This window comes from Hippoglossus stenolepis, chromosome 6 (assembly GCF_022539355.2).
Source record: "Hippoglossus stenolepis isolate QCI-W04-F060 chromosome 6, HSTE1.2, whole genome shotgun sequence".
Classification (NCBI taxonomy): Eukaryota; Metazoa; Chordata; class Actinopteri; order Pleuronectiformes; family Pleuronectidae; genus Hippoglossus; species Hippoglossus stenolepis.
In genome coordinates, this window is record NC_061488.1 from 16,380,788 (window position 1) to 16,396,229 (window position 15,442).

A 15,442-nucleotide genomic window follows, 5' to 3' on the forward strand; every position below is an offset into this window, starting at 1 on the left:
ACTTCACTAAAAAACTAAACAAACACCCAGAACTGAGTCAGAGCTGTTTTTGTTGTGTTAACAATGAATAATTCATTCATCCATATTCTCTTACTATATTTATATTTTTTTCCCTCAGGTGTGCATTAACTACAGGCTATGAACTTGTTTTTAGAAACGTGACATTCTGTATCGGCCATGGGAAACATGTAATTATCAGTTATTGGTATCGTCCGGGAAAAATCCATATCGTGTATAACTAAACACAACATGAATCAATGCTAATACTAAACAACTAGCATGAGACAGAATGAGCATCTGGGAGGGATTGTTCTGAGACTTTATTTTTGTATTACATATATTTTTAAACGATGTTTATCAGTTTATTTTAATGAAACAGTAAATACAGGGGGGTGGGGGCGGGGGCAGTCATACGTCACTGAGGGGGACAGCTGTCTGGTGCTTGATGTCCTGCAGCTTAACAAACCTGTTGCTGATTGGTCCAAAGCTAACATCCCCTTCCTCTGACCAATGAGAGCGCCGGAAGCTTGTTGGTGCATTAAAGGAAGAGGAGAGGAAAAAAAAAAAAACACACTAATGTCCACAACCTGCATGAGAAGATTCTATCAAAGCTTCCTGCTGCTTTCACTGAGAACACAAGTATGTCCGGGAACTGTAGCGTCCCATCTCTACGTTACTGTCGGCGTGTGCAGCAAACTGTCCGAACTGTAGCTTAGGGGCTAGCATTGCAGCTAGCAGCATATTGTCAGTGGGTTAATGGCGATAACAGCTGATTTCTTTCACCTGGTAAGTGGAGCCCTCGCTGTGAGCTGTGAGCTGTGTGTGCTTTGGGTTGTGGTCTCCTGTGTGTGCGGGGTCTGTGCTAGAGACGCGTGTGTTGACCTTTTCCGCCTCGGCAGCGAAACAGCGGAGTGGCGACGTGTTGTGAGAGCAGCGAGCAATGGTGCAAGGACGGGGGAGCGTCATCACACCAGGTGGACGCGTGTGAACGCAGCCCAAAGCTAAACCGAATCAAAGATCACAGGAGGAAAAATAGAAAGACCGTCTGTTTGGTGTGAATCGGTTCGGTCGTCTTCAAATCCATGTGTTGCGGTGCAGATGGAAGGAATTAGAAGTTGAATAGCATTTAAAAATCTGCTTTAAATAATAAATACACAGGCCATGCATGGTGTGGGAACTAATTTCGGTTTCGGCTAAGAATGATCAGGTGACCGAGTAATTTTTGATGTGTGCTTTATTGCATGCTCGTCGTCGTGAAATACTCGAAAGATAATGTTTTTAAACTCGAGCTATATAGTGTTTGTTTACATTTCTTCTGTCTCCACAAATGCCAGAAAAAAAAGAAACTGCGCTACTTATGGAATATTTATGCGAGGTAAATAAAAGAAAGAATGATCTTTTAAATAAACCAATAATTGGAATTTTAGATTTTGATGCTACAAGGCTGCAATCTAATGGTTCAAGAGCACGACAACCCTGCCACACACATCATGGGCCTGCCATTTTGTCAGAGGAGGCAGTAGATGAATCAAAATGCACCCAACATTACCAACAATGAAAGTTACTGTACGGTGGCTATCAGAAAAAAAGGGTTAAGTGAATGGCAAGGATTAAATTCAGAAATTAAATACGAGATAGGATTGTTTTACTAAGTTCAAGCAACATTATATTGGCATTTGTCAAACCAATTCAATTTTTTAAACAAATCATTTAAATATACTGTATCTAAATACATACTATTATAATATGAAGAAGTTGTAAATACATGTAGTTAAAATAGAAGATTCCAGACCTAAAGTGTCAATATGTGGCAGTGGTGACTATCAGAAAAATATATGATTTAAGGTGTGTGTGTGTGTGTGGGGTGTGGTGTGTGTAATCAGCAGGTGGTGTACGTGTAAGGTGACCATACCAGGGTGGATGAGGAAATCATAAACTGGTAAACCGGTAGTCACTTGGGACACTTTTAACTTGGAATGAACAGATCTACAAAGTTCGGGTCCCTGCTGCATTTGCTGGTTCTTAATGTAAAAGTTACTTGAGGGACAGAAGCTAAACTTACCAAGACAGGAATGTCTACTCTGACCTGTTTTATCTCTCACTGTTTTGAGCAAATATGTCGTATTATAAATAAAATAAAAAGTTCATTCAAAATGCCCTCTGTCCTACACTGACCATTAAAATGGTAAGAATTCTACAGCTTCTTTAAAATTTTCTGTTAACTAAATGCATGATTGAATTTATGTAGCATTTAAGATATTAACCATATGGGGTGGCCCACTCTGCTGTGGGCGGCTATGGTTCAGTGGGTCGAGCAGGTCTTCCACTAATCAGTGGACCAGTCCACATGCCCTTTGTGTGTGTGTGTGTGTGTGTGTGTGTGTGTGTGTGTGTGTGTGTGTGTGTGTGTGTGTGTGTGTGTGTGTGTGTAAATTGGTGAATGTGGCTGGTACTGCACCTACTCTACAATAATGTTTAGGGCTAATTCAATATGCCCAAACAAATAAAATATACATCAAGATTATTAAAAGAATTACATCAAGGTATTGATATTGGTATGTATTCAATATAATGTCCACCTGTCTAATATAATGCTGTCATAGCATTTTGCAATGCATATGTCTAATTAAGTAGCAATATTATATATAATTATAAGTGATAAATACATCACTCTTGCTGATATAACTAGTAAAACAAAATTTTGGGCGACAAAAAATGAATTTCTAAAATTGCTTTTTAATGTTGCTAAATAACAGTATTTTTTCATCTATTTAACAGGTGTGATATCTACTGGATTCTTGTGTGAAACCTACATCAGAAAACTGGATCTAACTTCCACAGCAGATGGAGGACTCCCCCTCACTCGTACTGTTTTAATCTGGAAACAGTGAGGATATAGGGGAGGAGGATATATATCAAGTTGAAACTAACATGGAACCAGACGTGATCAAGTCTCTACACCCAGATCTTCACAAACATCCCCATCAGGATACTGAGAGAGTGTGGGAGGCTTTTCCCTGTCAGCACTGTGAGAGACATTTTACCAGCAAACAAGGCTTGGAGCGACACATGCACGTCCATGCTTTGGCTAACAGCGAGGAACATGTACATATAAGCAATAACAGCAACATGTCTTCAGGTACAAATCAAGGGGAGTTGCAGCCTGAGAATATGAAGCCTTTGGATTCTGTCATGCAACATTATACTTCATCCCCCGCTAGCTCTTATACTTCCTTGTTGACAGCCGGAGAACACATCGCTCAGCCGGACGAACAGGGGGTACACCCGCAACTTGCTGGTGAAGAGAAAACCCAGCTACCTGTGGAGGAAAATCTTGAGAGGATTTTCAGTGAAACGGCTGAACAGATAACACAGCTTGGTGAAAATATAGCATCTGCAACTGTTATTCAGAATGTAGGGCAACACACACAATACATGCTAGATGTCTCTAGCAATATTTCAGAGAATCTCAGCTTCTACATTGATGGAAAGATTGTGTCAACAAGTACAGTAAGTAGCTGTGAAACATCTGAGGTTCATTCAGGTTCCTCGGCTTTAGTTGGACTGGATGCCCTGATTCTGGACCCTGCCCAAATCAGCCAGGTTCTGAATGCAGATTCAGTCACAGGCACAGAGATACCTGGTCAACCACTGACTAAGAGAAGAACTGCAACACCACCTCTTTTACCACAAATTAAAACGGAACTGGAGTCTGAGGTGGTGGTGTCCTCTTCCTCATCATCGCTTGTGTCATCTTTGATTGAGAATCTGCTTCCCCTGAATACAGAGTCCACAGTTGTGCAGAAAGAAAGAACGGTGTTTCTGTCCCCAAAGCTGAAGCAGCTTCTGGAGAAGCAGGATGGCCTTAACCCGACACTCGCCCTGATCACAGAGGGTCAGAAGCCTTGTTCGCCTGTCTCTCTCTCCGTCCTTCCCATTGGAACAGGAAGGTTTAAAAGACGGACCGGATCTCCAACAAGCTCTCAACAGCAAAACTCAACGTCCATCGAGGAAACGCCAGTGTCAGACACCGGAAATATTGTTGATGAAAGAACAGGACAGATGGAGACCCAGCAGATCTCCCCTGTGCATCTAACAGCTAGTGAGAAAGATGATGCTACGCCACCTGTGGAGGAGCCAGCAGTGAAACCCGTCTCAACGGAGAGCTGGCCCCCCATGACTGGTGGCAATTCCTGTAACCAGCAACCACTGGATCTCTCTAATACAGTCAGAAGAAATGAAGATTTAGCGTTAGCTGATGCTGTGCTGGATTTAAGTTTGCAGAGAAGGCTAGGCGAATCTGGACTGACAATAAATTTAGTCTCACAGGCAGTTTTGACAGAAGAAACATTAAATTCATGCATGATGGCGAAACCCTTTATGAATATCGGAGAGCAAAATGTAAGCCTGGGAAATCTAGAAAATTCTTTACTTACAGACTTTGCCATAGTCACAGGGTCAGATATAATGACCTCGGTTGAACCTATTGCAGAAGGTCTTGTTTATGGACTTGCCCTACCCCCCAGTTCTCTAACCCCATCACCCGCCTTGCAGCCAGCCTCACCGTGCACTATTGCATTTGCCTCCCCATCCTCACACAGAATGCTCACTTCTACTCCTTCATTAATCACAGTTTTGGCTTCATCACCACATATTACAAACCCTTCAAACCAACCAATCCAGATGTTGGCTCCAAACATATCTCCTGACCCTTTGGTCATCTGCACAGAAAATGCACTGAATCCTTCAGAGTGCGATTTAACCGCTGCATTTGCCGGAACAAATCCTGCAAACCTTGTCACTCTCTCCCAACCCCTGGACCCCACTTTAAATCTACAGGGCCACTTGTTTCTCACTGATCAGATTTCTCTCAATCCGTCTCTAGTTGAATCCACTCCTGTGTCGGAGGTACCATTCACACCTACTGTAACTTTAAGTGACTCCCTCCTCAACTCTTATAACATAACCAGTAACACAGTGTTGATAGAGTGCACAATATCTCTTGAAACCCCAGGGAGTGTGGTCCCTGCTGCAATTACCTTACAAGAAAGCCCTTCTGAGGCTCCAGTACCTACACAGATGGTCGTTAATCACATCGAACAGCAACAGATTGTATCAGTGCCCGACTCTCCATCTGTGGACCCCACTATCCTTGTGTCCTCCATCGCCGAATCAGTAACTCTGGCCACCACCACCTCAGTGGTATCTGATTGTCCTCCTGTGGCTGAATCGAGTCCCAAACCGGAACCTGTTGTTAAGGCAGAGCCGCCCACCACAAAAGAAGAGGAAGCTGCTGACGATACTCTTTCCTCACCTGATACACCATCACAAACTTCACCTTTAACTGAGAAAGCGGAAGAGGACAAATCCTCATATAACATACCAGGTGATGCACAACAGCAGACTTTCACCAAGAATTTCATCTGCAATGTGTGTGATAAGCTTTTCCATTCAATGAAAGAACTAGGCCAACATGTTGGTGACCATGCTGATGAATGGCCCTACAAATGTGAATTCTGCGTGCTGCTCTTTGGAAAGCCCTCCGCTTTGCTCGACCATCGATCAAGCCTCCACGGTGTTGGCAAGACTTACGTTTGCAGCGCGTGTACAAAAGAATTTGTCTACCTCTGCAATCTGAAACAGCATCAGGAGGAATTGCATCCTGGCCAGCAGTGCACATACACAGAAGAGGAAAAGGGAAAACTAAGACCTCAGAACTACAACAACTCGACAAAGGTCAGTGTGGAGCCTTCAGTGCCCCACATTTCAGAGGAAGCCAAGACAATGGTGAAAAAGGAGGAAAGTGAAGTAGATGTGGCTGCTGAAGAGTTGTTTACAACCATAAAAATAATGGCCTCCGATGGAGGGAAATTCAAAGGGCCTGATGTTCGGTTTGGCATTAACCAACACTATCCCAGCTTTAAGCCTCCTCCATTTCCTTACCACAATAGGTCGCCTGCCGGCTTGGTTGCTTCAGCCACCAACTTCACCACCCACAACATCCCACAGACCTTTACTACAGCTATTCGCTGTACCAAGTGTGGAAAAAGCTTCGATAACATGCCAGAGCTACACAAGCATATTCTCGCGTGTGCAAATGCCAGTGATAAAAGGCGATACACACCCAAAAAGAATCCCATCCCTTTAAGACACTTTGCAAAAACTCAGAATGGAGTACTGTCGACTACTAATTCTACTAACGGGCTTAATGCTTCGAACAGGGCCAGCCAGTCAAACAGGTCCAAATCTCACCAAGACTCCCCAATAAAGATGAAATTCAAATTACTGAACAAAAGGAAGAAAAAGTTTGTCCAAAGGGTAATGCCACAGAGGAACAAGTCCGTTTCTTCTTCAAATAAAGCAACGTCTGCACAGGTGGATGTGCAGGTATTTGTCTGCCCACACTGTAACAGGGAGTTCTCAATGCGTCGCAGCAGAACCAAACACATGGCCGTGTGTCCCAAGAAACCTAAAGAGGTGAAGAAAAGAAAAGAAGGTGGAATCTCTGTGACAAAGGAGAACAACGGCCGCCTGCACCGAGGGATTTCTCGTGGCGCAGAGAAACAACAAGCCTCACCTCAGCATAAAACTAGATTCCAGACTTCTAGCCTCGCCAAGAGGCCGGCCATCCTTCCAGTGCAGACTGTCTTTTCAAACAAAAGAAGTAAAATAATCATAAAGGAGAGCATGCAGCCCAAACAAGAGAGCCCAACTCTCAATGAACTTCCTATTGTTCGCACTTTCAATCCCTCGATGCGCCAGTACAGCCGAGTGCAGCATGGCGTCAAAGGAATCCCTATTAAAATCACCATAGTGAAACCGCAGCAGACTGCACCACAGAAGGATGAGCTGCTTCCCGCCCAGAGCCGAGAGGAAGGCACTGGAGCCGTTACCAGCAGCTCTGAGCAGAGCATGAAGACTTGAAGACTGCCCCACGCTCACCAGAGGATCAAAAGGTATTTAAATTGAATCGGAAAAATGATTTGGAAAAATTAATGAAATATACATTTTAATTATGTTGTGAACAAACCAAATGTATGATTGTCACAGGAATTACTTATTTTTATAGGTATCATAGGTAAGTGGGTTTTGGACACATAATTGGCCTTAACTGTGTTAAATTACTAATTATTCAACATTTTGATAATTTTAGAAATTTGCTCATATTTACATCATCATTGTGGTTATTTGTTTTTTATGGTACACACTTTGTGTTACTATTTGTGTTTTGTATGACTTTTCTTGTGATGTGTGTATTTATATCAAGGCCCACCAAGGCAAGGGGTCACAAACAACAAATATACATTAAAATAAGTAGAATATCTTTGAGTGACAAGCATAAATACAACCAAACAATAGATTGAACTTAATCGGCCTAACAACAAGATGAATCCACTCATGGTGAGTGTAGTAATGTATGTGTGTGTATTTACAGAAAAGGCCATGTTGACACTAACTTACTGTCCACATCATTATCAATACACAGTATGTTTCTGTTTTGTCACTTTCAGGACCCTGCTGTCTGGAACTCCTCACATTTCTTCAGTCATCCTCAAGGGAGACAACTGCTTATCACAGAGTAAACCTGATAGATGTCATTATACTGTACAATAACAAGGACTGAATTCAGAACGGATAAAACCTATGACTGGGGGACACTGCAGTGAGTGGATGTGTTTAATTTGAGTATTTGAAATGCTTTTGTAGTAGCTTGAAGCTTCCTAGGTTTATCCTTCGTCCTGCGAACTTAATGTCGACAGCTTGGATTTGCACTTTGAAGTTAATCTGCCTGCGACATGTCACAAATGGGAGTTATTTAGAGAGGGTGGTAAGTGGCAATCATTTTCAGCATGCATTTGCACTTTTCCTTGTCTGTCGTCTGTGGCCTTTTGGTTGAAACTCCTACTGCATGCTCCGAGCTTGTACTTCAGCTTCATTCATTTGATTTAAGATGATTATGTTGATGTGATTTGGCCTTAAACGATGAATCTAGTGTTGATCTGTTGATGTCATTGACAATAACCAGTGTAATTACAGGACAGAATCATGGAATCAAGTAATATGGTCTATATTACATTGGCCACAAGCTACCTGTCGAAATTCATGTAGGGTATCAGCACTGTTGCTTATTATAAGGGAAGTCAGTGTTTTCATAACTGGTGTGAATGTAACATTTAGTAGATTGAACCCTGTAGACTTTTCAAAATGATGTATAATCCGGTCAGCCCAGTTGCCCTGTATTTATATGACGGATTTGACAATAATGCTGTTTATGTGCCATCAAATGTAAATGATAGGACTAAATGTGGCATAAAAGCGATGAAGAGTAAACGGTTCAGTAAAGTTAAGTGTTTCCCACATGCAGGAAGTTACTTTGGTGGTCTAGCCAAAAAGATTCACCCCCACTTTAACAGATTTATTTGTGTATTTGTCCCTTCGATTGCAGCTGAAAATGCAGATTACTTACTTGAAGAATGCCTTGATGTGCAGATACATACAAAATAGCACTACTTCCCTTAAAGAATGGAAGTGTGTGTGAATATGGTGGATCGCTCCATTTGCATACTGGTCTCATATTCGATTTTCAAGCTCATAGGCTTTTGCGAAAAAAAGATTAGATGTATTGACTTTGCAATCCCAGTACTATAATATTAATATATATATAAGTACAGTTTGGATCAAGGCTGCTTCTACAGGGAGAAGTGTTTAATTCTGAAGAGCACTGACTAACATCAACTAATTCCAGCTTTTGACTTCACATTTCTTCTGAGAGACTTAGTTCAGTTTGCTTTAGGGCTTTTTTTTTGCACTTCAACAAATTCCTGTCAAAATATGATTATGTGTGGATTTTCTTCTCCGTTTAATGATTAGAGATATTCATGTTAGAAGTACAGTCGGTTCAGGTCTCCATCATCTGGAGTGCACATGCTCTCCATCATTACGTACACATCTGTAATCTGTGAGTTGTCAACAGTGTGTTGAGTATGTATACTGAATTCCAACATGTATAAATCACAACAGATCAATTATGGGGCTGAAACCCTGTATGCAACCTGTTTGTGACGAATTGTCACTGATCTCAAAGAATGAGCGTAACGCATTGTATTTGTTTGATTTAGAATTTATGTAAGCTACTGATTTGCCGATTCAGCGCTATACAGGGTAATTATTTCATTATGATTGAACTGCGTTATATTGATTTAGGCAAACTAAGACTTGACAATGTATCTGAAAGTGTAATGGTACATCTATTTGACATTTTTGCCTTTTCAAGCCTCACTGGTAATATTTCTTTGACTCAGACGAGCTGAAATGTGTTCGATGTACAGGAGGGTCTGGGAGACTGTTATTTAACTGTGAAAAGTGCTTGTAGCATTTCAAAGTGTAAATTGAGTCATGTATATTTATTAATAATTTAAAATCACGTTATCAATCTTTGGAAGGTTTCTTTTTATGATTTGCACTAATGTTTTTTCAAGGGAGTGTTCCAAATAAATGGAGAATGTTACGGTTGGATGTGAAGTTAATCAATAAAAATTGTAAATTTTCAGAGACAAATAGAAGGTGAGAACATTGTGTGAAATTATAACATTTTGTATTTGTGTATGTAGCTAACTGCCTGACTGCAGTGCATCAAAAGTATCCACATGGTGGCGCACTTTCCTTACGTACACATCCTGAGCAGTGGCTTCAGTAAAGATATGATTTTATAATACCACTGCATCACTTCAGCACGCCCACCTTCTGTTTGAAAAATCCATTTACGTCCACATGTGTTTTTATGCAACTAAATTAAAGTATTTTTGAGTTTGAAATCGAGATGCTAGAAAGTCTCTGTAAAGGGATCCAGATATATCAGCCTGTGACCTGTTATATAGCAAACTGTTGAAAAATTATGTAATGGAGCTGTTCGATGTTAATATTGATCTTATTTTTTAAACATCATTATTTAGAAATGAGAAAAAGATACAAATATTTGCAAATAACTACGGTGCAAAAAGAACATTCAAAAATCCGAGGCAATGACAGCTGCAGCGTCTTGACTTTTTCTAACCAACAGATAAACACAATTTCTTACTCAAGCTTTTAGTCAGTTATTGGTGTGATTGTGTTCACATGTGGTATTTTTTAATATTTTTTTATGTCTTTGCATTTGTTACCTTTGCAACTTGGAGATTCTCAACTGTTAATTGGTTAACATCCAAGATCCAATTCATCTCGTAACATTAGTCATTTGTGTGTAACCGCACACTGGGGCAGAGTTAAGACGGTTACGCAAAAAAGTAATGAGCTTCTGCCATTCAATCATGTCTTATCTTGGAAAATATATTTTAAGAAAATTGAAAACTCTTCTGGGAGAATGTATGTGCACTTAATTGAACAGAAATTAATCATTGTGCATTTTTAGCAGCTCAACTCTTGTTCAACTCAAATTCTTTACAAACCGAGAGTTCACAAAGAAAGCTAATTTGCAGAGACAGTCATTTAGCAGAATTATCTGTGGGTGGAGGAGTCACTGGAAATAAGGAATTGGTGGAAAAGAAAAGTAAAACTTAACAGTGAAAGCAGGGAAGCAGATTGTTGGTAAAAAAAAAATTATAAAGAGGCATTAAATTAGCTAAAATAAATTAAGAACGATTAGCTACAGTGTGACTGAACTCAGGGTCTGTCTGGAGAGTACAAACCACTGAACTGCTGTGATGCTCAGAGAAACTGATCTTTACAAGCACTGAATCCAATCTATCAATTTAAATATCAAATCACAAGCCTCTAAACAGTGCATCAAAAAGTAGAACATATTTATTAGTTGCAGCAGCGAGCAAGTTAATAAAGATATGTGTACATTATATTTACATTCCAGAAAGCACTGTAGTATAAAAACATGTCCATGTGTCCAAAGAGTTAATTTAAAAGTAGCTGTACATAGATGAGTGGCAGTGTGTTTGCAATCTTCAGCTGAAAATATGCCTAGGCTGTAAATCCTGTACAATTTGACATTTTGACTGAAATACTTTTGATCCAAATGGACAGAAAAACATTTCAGCATCATGGAAATACTTTGAGAAGATTGCTAAGTGTTGTTAAATTACCCTCAGGTAGTCGCGGCACAAACTTGAAAATAAAAAGTTAAAAGTGCCTGAGACTAAAACCAACCTCAAGCTAACTTATGGCCTTTTAGACGTAGCTTTATGATAAGTTAGATCAAACTAATTGGCCTTTCACGGCCTATACATGGTTTGTACAGCTTTCAGCAAGCTGTAAAGAGTAGAGAGGTCACATGAAAAAACAGAAGTAAGGATCAAAGCATGGCATATAAAAGCATAATCCTGCCACATAAGAAAATACATTTACAAGATGCTGACTCGAACGAGAAAAGCACAGCTAACTTCAGAGCAAAAGTTTGACACTGTCATTGTGGTAACTGAAATATATACTTAAATTACAACGTTTTTGAAAATACACTTACTCATCTTTTTCTTAAAATGTATTGGCATAGAGTAAAGAATTGTGGTTATCCAAGCTTAGCATCAAGACTAAGCAAGGACGAGGAAGTAGCTAGCCTATAGCCCAATGCAGATTTGTTTTAAACATTACGCAATTTATCTCATATTTTTAGCCTTTAAATGTCAAAAACGGAAACTATTGGAACTACAATCTAGTCACAGTCACGTTGTGCAGTTTCCTAAAGAGATAGTTTGTTGAAATTTTGCGTGAATGATAAACTGTTGACTAGAAATGAATGGTGGATGTTGTTGTGAACATCTGTTAACATTTGGTGTTGCTGCAATGTATTGTGAGTCATAGGCTGTGATTTACGATACTGCCAGTGGGTGCTCTGGACAGTTAAATGTCCCACCCCCACACCCCCCAAAGAAATACACAAATCCTAACCCTAATATTTTGGCTAAAAACCTCAACTTAATATTTCAATTAAAACCCACCATTATCGTTACTTCTTTATAGGAGTAGATTGAATCGTCTGCAGTGCTCTGATGGGTTTGGAGCAGGGGACTGACGAAACATCCCAAAAATCACAGACGCGTAGTCCCTCCATTTGATCCAATCTAGCACCAACCATGAAGTTTGAATTCAAATCAATTCAGCCCAGACTGTATCCTGGCACATGTGGGTGCTTGGTATTCATGTGGGTGCTTACGCCCCGGAGCAGCCGCGGGATTGGAAACAACAAACATGTAGAATGTGTCAAACAGACTTTGTCAACACTGTGAAACCGACATGGAAGATCCGTGTAGATCAATGGAATCAACCATGTGTGAAACCATTGTGGCATCTTTCACATGCTGTTGCGTAAACGGAGCCCCACCAATTAAAAACACTGGGCCGTAGCATTGAGAAGTCACGAATCTGGAGGACGCCTTCAAGTTATGTGCTTGAGTGGAAGCACCCATACAGTACGGCATGGAAATTAATCTTTTTTTCCCCGAGATAAGACCTGTGAATGGCAGGGGCTTTGACACACCACTTCACTCCCATTTAAATCTAACATGGCTGTTGACTTTCATTTTGCCAAACTACAAAAATGAATCTGCAGCCACAGAGCGGGAGCAGCTACTCAGGTCCAAGTGTTGGCCTGTGTCAGCTCTTCTCAGTCAAACAGTAAGAGACACAAAGTCCCCTCTGCCTGGGTTGCAGCTATTCGGAATCTTTTATTTGATGCAGACAAATAACATAAGGGTCCAGGGAAAATTATTTTATGAGGCTTCAGTATTAGGAGAAAGCTTTGGAAACAGAAGCTCTGCCGCACATCAGTCTGTGACATTGACATATCACTGTAATTGCCTCCATCCCCTTGTGTTATGGCTTTAGCCAACAATGTAATTAAATGCAGATTCACAGGATTCAGCGGCACCATGTGAAGAGAGCTTGTTCAGTCTACTGTGCGTTATTATGTAAAGGCTTGTGAGATTGTTCTCCCTCTGGTGAAGCTTATATTTTAACTGCTCACAGGCTTTTGTGCTAAATTTCCAGAAGTGGATTTTTGGAAGTTTTGTTTTCTCTTCCTCTTCTATGTGTTGTGTGTAACGCTCCAGAAAACGGATTCTTCTCAAACTGAGCACACAACGTTAAGACGTTAAGACGTTACAAAATGCTTTGTCATTGAACTGAGGGAAACCAGAAGCTGTCACATAATGTTTTGTCCTTTGATCGATCCACCGACTGACCGACCGACCGACCGACCGACTCACCTATCGATCAGACTTTATATATAAAGCACTTTTATTGCAAAAAAAACACACAAAGTGCTTCACATATCAGACAAAATAGGTTGGACTTGACTTTGCTTTTTAAAATAATTATTGTCGCGGGTGAATATGAAATTTATATAAGTTCTTCCAGTGATTATGAATACAATGACAGTTTCTGGGAATAAGGGATAAACATGTCAGATGATATGTAGTCAGGAGTCGTGCCAGTTTACCTGTAGCGACAAACCACAGCCCTGAGGTACCGGATCTCCCAGAGCTCACCAGCGCGGCAGTAACTTCAAACTGCACGGCTGCATTTGTATGCTCAACACGGCGTAGTATCTTAGCCCAGGGCCATGTTGTATTCTCACAGGAAGTTATGTTGAGAAGTGAGGACAAATGATGGAAAACAAAAACACGCTCGTCCCAGAGGTCTGTGGAGAAACCTTTGATGGCCTTTCCTGCTCATGTGATCGTCCTTACAGAAAGTTTGATAAACATTGTCAATACTGAACTGAAACCAGCTACAAATTTTGTTCCTGGCTGAGTTGGAGGTGTCGTTGTTTTGTCAAAAAAAAAACTGGTGGAGCCTGAATGATGTGTTGTGTCGTCTGGAGAGGAGGATTAAGTTTGCATCTGCAGGTGAACAGTGCATGAGATGGTGACAGGCGCCTGTCGGGGAACTCAAATTAGAAGCTCACCTCTGGCACTGCCTGCTCAGGCTGAAGTGACAGTAGTGATGTAGTTTGAGGCAAAACCATGTGGATGTCACCATGTAGAATGAAGTCTTTATTTCCACTGAAGATAAATTCATATTCCTTCTGTTGTGTGTTCTATTTTCGGGTGAAGTCAGAGAACATTCCTGCCCCTGAAAATCCGACTCCTCGTGTCTCAATAGAAGTCATTTAGTCAAATAAAATTCAAATATTTGAACATTGCCGGCTTGGAGATCTTCTAACACGGATAATTTGCTGCCTCCGACAACTTATATAAGACTGAGTTCAAAGAGAAGAGGAACCCGTCTCGCACATCATGAAGGTAACAACCCCCTCCGAGCAGCAGCGCCGGGTGGAAAGAATAATAACAACAGGATATAGGGATAAAGTATTTTGTACAATCCTCCTCTTCCCTCTCTGCGTGCTCGTCATGTGGAAGCAGAACAGACATGGTAATGAGGACATTAATAAAGGATGTGGATTCATTTTTAATGATCCACTGGCCTCTTTAGTTTGAAACTGATTTTTTATGTCCACGGTTGTTCAGAGTCCCTGGTTTGCTTTGACAGGGACTCGTGAATATCGTCCCCCCCCCCCCAATGCACAAGCAAAGTGCTGCATAAAACCTGCATACACCTGACTGTGTGTGTGTGTGTGTGTGTGTGTGTGAGGGAGAGGCAGAGAGATGCAGGATCAATCGACTTGTCTATTTTGGGAAGATAATCCTCATGTTGGGGAATGGGGAGGGGGAGTGAGAAAGAAAGAAAGAACTTTATTATTCTGGAGGACCAATGATTTAGCATTAAATACAGGCAGTAGATTACAGAAAAGAGAAGGGAATGAAGAAGGGATTGGCAGAGGGGATTACCAAATAAAATGTAATTGCACAGTAAGAAAGGCATTTAACTAAATCCATCTTTCCCGGCAGTTAACAGAGTCATGATTAGTTGCATCTATTGATGATCAGTGTATCTGTATGTGTATATGAGCCATGTTTATTGGGTCTCCATGATTTCCAGGCTTCTATCTAATATGGCGGACAGTGGATGAACAGACCTTGGGCCCCACGAGGGAATGCTGATGTTTCCCCGCAGCACACTCATTCAATTGCAGCCTGATAGACATGTTATCACACTTATCCTATTGTGTCAATTTTCACAACATTCATGTCTGTCACCTCAACATAGAGGAGACACTGTGGTAAAAGGAGGCAGCACAAATAGATAGTGGGGAAACCATAGCCCACAAATACAAGCAGCAGCAGCAACAGCAGCAGCAGCAGCCACGTTATAATGTTAGAAGTGGCTACCCACATGCACACACGTGCACACGCACAGTCGTCTCTGTTCTGACTTTCGTCGGGGGAGAGTCTGTCTTCTCTCTGCAGCAGGCTTCTTCTTCTCCTCTCTCTCCCCCCTCACTCCCTCTCTCTTGCTTTGTTCATGCTGTGTTTTGCTGTGCTCTCTGTCTGAAGCGGCGCCACACTGGAGCACTAATGAGCAGGCAAGGAGAGAGCAG

General features: G+C 41.1%; 1 protein-coding gene across 2 annotated transcripts; it reads left to right on the forward strand.

Annotated features, from left to right (window-relative positions):
• Positions 1-518: 518 nt before the first annotated feature.
• On the forward strand, positions 519-9,563 carry prdm2a (PR domain containing 2, with ZNF domain a). Of its 2 annotated transcripts, none has more exons than XM_035159102.2 (3): positions 519-786; positions 2,779-6,956; positions 7,512-9,563. In XM_035159102.2, exon 2 carries the CDS (start codon positions 2,932-2,934, stop codon positions 6,922-6,924), a length of 3,993 nt encoding a protein of 1,330 aa, XP_035014993.1. In that variant the 5' UTR covers positions 519-786; positions 2,779-2,931; the 3' UTR covers positions 6,925-6,956; positions 7,512-9,563. The 2 variants fall into 2 exon arrangements, with proteins under 2 accessions (XP_035014993.1, XP_035014994.1); XM_035159103.2 differs by having other exon boundaries at positions 521-639.
• The last annotated feature ends 5,879 nt before the right edge of the window (positions 9,564-15,442 follow it).

Coding starts and splice junctions, on each gene's coding strand:
- prdm2a (XM_035159102.2), top strand. CDS start 2,932: ATGGAACCAGACGTGATCAAGTCTCTACACCCAGATCTTCACAAACAT.